The sequence below is a fragment of the Hesperophylax consimilis genome, chromosome 6, assembly GCF_061612785.1.
Source record: "Hesperophylax consimilis isolate HC1 chromosome 6, BYU_Hcon_1.0, whole genome shotgun sequence".
Taxonomy (NCBI): domain Eukaryota; kingdom Metazoa; phylum Arthropoda; class Insecta; order Trichoptera; family Limnephilidae; genus Hesperophylax; species Hesperophylax consimilis.
Window position 1 is genome coordinate 32,433,685 of NC_142841.1, and position 6,316 is coordinate 32,440,000.

At 38.3% G+C, this 6,316-nt stretch overlaps 1 protein-coding gene across 1 annotated transcript; it reads left to right on the top strand.

Moving 5' to 3' along the window:
• Positions 1 to 3,183: 3,183 nt before the first annotated feature.
• On the top strand, positions 3,184 to 6,036 carry LOC149423211 (patched domain-containing protein 3-like). The gene is made up of 2 exons (XM_089633064.1): positions 3,184 to 4,429; positions 4,853 to 6,036. The coding sequence occupies exons 1-2, from the start codon at positions 3,184 to 3,186 to the stop codon at positions 6,034 to 6,036; spliced, it is 2,430 nt and encodes an 809-aa protein (XP_089489190.1).
• The last annotated feature ends 280 nt before the right edge of the window (positions 6,037 to 6,316 follow it).

A 6,316-nucleotide genomic window follows, 5' to 3' on the forward strand; every position in this document is an offset into this window, starting at 1 on the left:
GGTGCTCGGGTTCATGGGGGAGGTTTGTCTAGGTCTAGACGTTGGATGCGTCTGACCACCTCCTGACCTTTTGACCTCTTCAGCATCACTCTCTTGGCCCATCGCCTTACACCTCATCCTTTTTTCCTTCTCAAAACTTCATCCTATTCCTTTCCTAAAAAAAAACCCACACAGCATCCCGAAAGATGACATAGGCCCTGAGGGAAATTATTTTCCTCAGGACCTCTTTAGTGGAGCTAATGTAAGAAAGTATATTTTTTCAATTTATTATTTTCCTTATTATACTTCTATCTTTTAAATGTTTTTTTTCGTTTTTGTTTAAAATTGTTAAATTTGTGTTATTACTTGCTTATAATATATTGTTACGTATTTACCCTCTATGGGATGTGTGGGGTTGCACTATCCTCCCTACATTCCTGAATAAATACCTTTATTATTTTTAGTAACGATTAAGGGCCTTAACAAAAACGTTTTTTTTTTAATTTACACAACTGATAAACAACCATTTACCAAGAAAAAACATTATTATAAATGATTGTTTATCAGAATTGTAAAATTTAAAAATACGTTTATTAGTAAGGGAGTAAGTATTTTTATCGCAAACTTTTATGTGGAAAATGAATTACACACGGTTTACGGTACAAGAGGGAAACTTGCGAAACTACATCACACATGGAAAATGAATTACACACGGTTTACGGTACAAGAGGGAAACTTGTGAAACTACATCACATATGGAAAATGAATTACGCACGGTTTACGGTACAAGCGAGAAACTTGTGAAACTACATCACATATGGAAACTTTTTTAAATTTGATCATCCGTTTTCGAGTTCGTTTTTCTGTAGCTACGGGGTTGTTGTAGCTGTTATTGTCTTTTAAAATTCGTGAAGCGCAGACCCCGGATTCGGTAGTTTCTAAAACTAAAGTTCACAAAAAAAAATCGACAAAACGTATTTTAGGGTTTTCTCGCCAGTATGCAGCTTGTATGTACCACTGACCCCTAAATATCCTAGGGACTCCTACCACCTCTCATGCCTTTTTCCTTTTCAGTACTTCCTCTCCTGCCTTCCCTAAAATAGACCCTCCATCCCCAACATGACACAGGCCCTGGGGGAAATTATTTTATTCACGGCATCCTGTGTGGAGTTAATCAAACGTACTAATTTCGGTTAAAATACATGATGTGAAATATTCCTGCGTATTCATAATTGAACTGAATCGAACAAGCGATAAAATAGGTTAAAAAGGTTAATAAGGACGAACATCCCACTAAATTTTAGAATTCCTATCTCCGATGTCTTCCCGATTCTTAAATCCAACATGACTCGTGCCAGGGAAGAAAATTGGGCAGCCTCCAAAATAAGAACTGGATCTTTCTATGCTGGAATTCAAAACCATATCCCTGCTAAGCCATGGTTTCACGGTAAAAAACTTTCAAAACGATTCATTTCATGTATTTCGAGAATGAGAATTGGTCACTGTTCAATTGCATCTCACTTGGCTAGAATTAGAGTTTTGGATGATCCGGTCTGCCAGTGCGGTGTGGAAGAGGAAACCCTCGACCACGTTTTCTTTAACTATAAAAACAATTCATCTTTCAAGAACATATACCGCCTGCTTATTAAAATCACACACCAGTCCCCCCTTAGCATTTCATACCTTTTATCTCTTAACAATTCTCGTGTTCATACAGCTTTATGTAAGTTCATTAACCTGAATGAATTCAACATTTAATATGTTTTAGTGATCTAAATAAGTCCAATATTTAATTTGTTTTATTATTCTCCCAATAGATTAACCGAATTTTTTTATCCACTTTAACTGTTACCGGCACAAAGCACTCTTTTCAGGGTGAAATGCCTAAAACCAAAAAAAAAAAGGACGAACATTTTCGGGTACGAATAACCGGACAATATTTGAAAATATTCTACTAGCAGCACAGTAAGCTGAAAATATTGCTGGTATCGTGATAGAGTACCTACTCAGCCGGCCGTGGAATTGTAAATTACGATGAAACCAGACGCAATACCAACTCAGCCATTGACCGGTATTTTTGAAATTTTTGACAGAACTAAATCAAATGTCAAAAATTGACAGATCTCAATCTGAATCATTAATGATTTTAATAATATGTTTACTAATGATGTTCATTCGAAAGGTAAACATGATCGTCAATCTAATTATTTGCTAACAGACAAACATAATTACCTTTATTACAAAGAAAATTAATAATATTGTTATTGATTGCCAATGATCTGAAGCAAATATTTTATAAATACTTTCAGCGTTATAAATAATATAATTATAATATTCTAATGTAAAAATAAAAAATAAAACACACGGTTGCTAATGGACGTAATGGATTTGCATAATTGAGTACTCGTGGTCTTTGTTTTGTTCGACGTATCTAATTTAATTAAGTTAGCTAATGATTCACCTGTAATCTGTAATATTAAACACACAATAGCACATTAATAAGAGTTATTAAGCATTGGTTTGACCTGACCTTTCGCCTGTAAATCGTATCGGTAGATACAGTGTGTTTTTAGTTACATAAGTTTAGTATCATTGTTATATTTGCAAAATCCTCTTTACACTTTTCAATAGTTGATTCCGAAAATCTGAATAATCTCGTCAAACTCAGTAATAATTGAAAGATCTTGTGTGGCTAAAAACTTAAATTGGTAAAATTTATAATTTACTTTCTTCAGTTTTCACATCTAAGCACAATCTGTTATGATAGCCGTTGAAATACTAATCGCTTCTAGTACTATATTCTTGTTTTTCTCAGTTTCAGTAAAATAAATTGTCTCAGAATTAAAATCCAATTTGGACCTGTTGAAACTAGAATCATTTTCAACGGTGGCTCCATAAATTTATTCATGTGAAGGCTGTTTTAGGAATAGCACTCTGTACTCTGTGTGCTGGAATTCAGTTAGAATACTACTTCATCTTTATCTGGGGGAAACAATAATTGCATTAGAAATAGTGTACATATGTTGTCTAGTTTATGCACTGCTCGCTGCATTTTCAAACATCATTCACTAGTCAGTGAGTCCGCAGCTTGGCCGCGCGCCGGTACCGAGTTACCGAGCCAAGGTTACCTCAAACAATCGCCCGTCAAAGTTTTTAACAGAACTTTCGGTCTTTGATTTTAATAAGTGAGTTCTGTTTGTAAAGATGGGGAAACCCGCGTGCTTCTACTGGAGTAAATTCACTCTGAGCATCGTTCATCAGGTTGAAAAGTGCTTTTATACCTTGGGGGTCGCTGTCGCAACTCACCCTTGGTGGACTATCTGGCTGTGCTGTCTGCTTGTAGCCGTCAGCAGTCTAGGAACATTGAACTTTTATCAAGAAAAACATCCATTAAAATTATGGATACCCGCAGATTCAGATTTCATTAAAGAAACTGACTACTTGGTCAACACGTTCAAAACTGGATACAGGCCCCAGTTTGTCATCGCCACAGCCCCTAATGTTCTCGAACCGACAGTTCTCGCTGAACTAGCGAGAATCAATCATGAGGTGGATAATGCAAAAGGCCTCTTGAACAATAAGGAATACTTGTGGACCGACGTGTGCTTTAAGGTCCCCGTTATTCCGGATATGGCCATGCGAAGAAAGAGAGCAATCGGTTCCTCTCTGTTTATGGACAGTATATTTAGCGATGAAACGGAACCAACCCTGGCTCCAAAACCTTATGAACCCAGTATCGATGTCGATCCGGCGATATATTGCGACATAGTAAACAGCTTTGAATTGGGATGCGTAAAAAAAAGCATCTTGGATTTATGGAAATATAACATCACTACAATAGCGAGCTTAAGTCATAAACAAATTATAGATAAAATCAACTCTACGAAGATAAGTCCTGTTCTGGGACATGACATGGAATACGTCAGTTCTCTCGGAGGAGTGGAAAGGGATAACGACGGGAAAATTATATCTGCCAAGTCCATTATTTTAATTTGGTTCTTACACGTTAACTTTTCAAGTGTAGATATGCAGAAAACTGGAAACAATGCCGGAACAGAAGTGTGGGTTAGTGAATCGGCTCTCGCCTGGGAAGAAAAATTTATAGAAACAATGGGAAAAGTCTCCTCCAATCCTCCTCTTGACTTAAAAATATTTTACGAATCAGGAAGGAGCTACGGAGATATCAGTGAAAATACTATGTTTGGAGAAATTGATAAAATGGCTTTAGGAGTCATCACCATGTTTGCATATATCGTCATCATCCTTTCTAAGTTTAACTGGGTGGAGATGAGGTTCATCCTCGCGATATTTGGGCTGTTGTGCATCGGAATGGCGTTGGTTGTAATGCTTGGACTTTGCTCTCTAATCGGCATCCCCTACGGCCCGGTGCACGCGTCTCTTCCTTTCCTGATCTTGGGTCTCGGGATCGACGACATGTTTGTGATGAAGGGTTGTTGGGACCAACTCACTGAATCTGACAGGAGACTTCCCCTTGCAAATCAGATTGGACTAATGCTTCAGCACGCCGGAGTATCAATCGTAATTACGTCGTTTACAGATGTTGTGGCTTTTCTGGTAGGTTCAATCACAATTCTACCATCTCTGCAATCATTTTGTTTCTATGCTGCATTCGGAGTGATTTTTGTGTTCGTTTTCTCTGTGACGTTTTATGTTGCCATAATGGTGTTAGACATTAAAAGAATGCGAGACAAACGAAATGGAGCCATCTGTTGTATCGTCTATCCAGACTTCACCCCTACCGACTTAGAGCAGAAATCAATATCTCAGTCTATCTTACACCAATTATATGCTAAAGTGATATTATGGACCCCTGTCAAAGTAGTGGTGATTTTATTTACATTGACTGTTGCAGGTTTCAGTGTTGAATCCTTATTGCGATTGGAACAGAGATTTGATCCAGCTTGGTTTATATCTGAAAATACATATTTCAGGAAGTATTTAAATGAACGCAGTATTTATTACCCGGAAATGGGAAATGAAGGAAGCGTATACGTTGGAGCAATTAATTATACTGAAGAATTGCCAAAAGTGTTCGCCTTAATTGAAAACTTAGAATCGGAAACAGATGTTGTACAAAACATCGAGACATGGACAAAACCATTCAGAAATTACGTTCTCACGCACTTTGAGAAAGATGTTGCCAACGAATCGTTATCTGATGTGGAACTGCATACATATCTCTCCAAGTTCCTCTTCAGCCGTTCTGGAGCAATATACCAACCGAAGTTTAAGTTTTCCACGGATTTAAAATGCGGAGAGCCGGCACCACCGATCTTGGTATCAAGTATCGAGTTTAGATTTAATCAGTTTCCTGGGCCAAGCGTTTACCTCCCCGCCATGCACCGGATCAAGGATCTTGTGAGAAACGCTAATTTTACAACAGGTGACAAATTCGCCACAGTGTGGGCTAGAATCTTCGGTAATTGGGTGACGGATGAGATAATCGCTGTGGAAGTTGAGAGGAATTTGGAGCTGGCTTTGGTTTGCGTGATGGGGTGCACGGTGCTCCTGATAACGGATATCCAGATGTGCTTCTGGATCCTGATGTGCGTGCTGCTGACGCTGGTGAACGTGTGCGGAATGATGCAGCGCTGGGGCTTGACGGTAGACACGGTATCGTGCGTGGGGCTGGAGCTCGCAGTGGGTCTGTGCGTGGATTACGCGGCTCACGTGGGGCACACCTTCCTTACGGTGCAGGGTACGCGGCATGAGAGGGCCTTCAAAACCGTCACTTCCATCGGGGCGGCTGTCCTCTACGGAGGAGGTTCTATGTTCATATCCATCTCAGTACTTTGCACCTCAGATTCGTATATCTTTTCCACATTTTTCAAAATTTTCTTCTTGGTTATTGTATTTGGGTTGTTCCATGGTATTGTATTTTTACCGGTAGTTTTGAGTCTCGTTGGACCGAAAGCCTATTTAGAAGAAACAGCAGTGACAAAAGTTGACCCTGAAAAAGATGCGGTCAACGGGAAGGAGTTAGTTCATTTAACTTCAAATGATGATGAGCCTGTCAAAAGGCGACATCCTTTATAATGAGTGCGTTCGCATACCCGATTCTATACTTTACAATATTTACATCATGAATGGTGAAACAGTGTATTTAGTGTACTAAAAGCAGTGTCATTTTTAAGTTACATAAACGCGTTATGGTATAAAAATTAAGTTATGCAATTTTATGTAATGTAGGTACCAATATCATCATAATTCATACTCATCAAGTCCAATTTTAATTTTATAAATTTAACCACGTGATAGATAAATATTATGTAGATTTCGTCAAAAAATTTGTTCAATAACATCTTGTGAAAACTGG

What these genes read in the sequence shown, in the direction of transcription:
- LOC149423211 (XM_089633064.1), top strand. Translation starts at nt 3,184, where the DNA reads ATGGGGAAACCCGCGTGCTTCTACTGGAGTAAATTCACTCTGAGCATC. An exon ending in CGACATGTTTGTGATGAAGG is followed by an intron (nt 4,430 to 4,852) that starts GTTGTTGGGACC and finishes TGACTGTTGCAG; the next exon opens with GTTTCAGTGTTGAATCCTTA.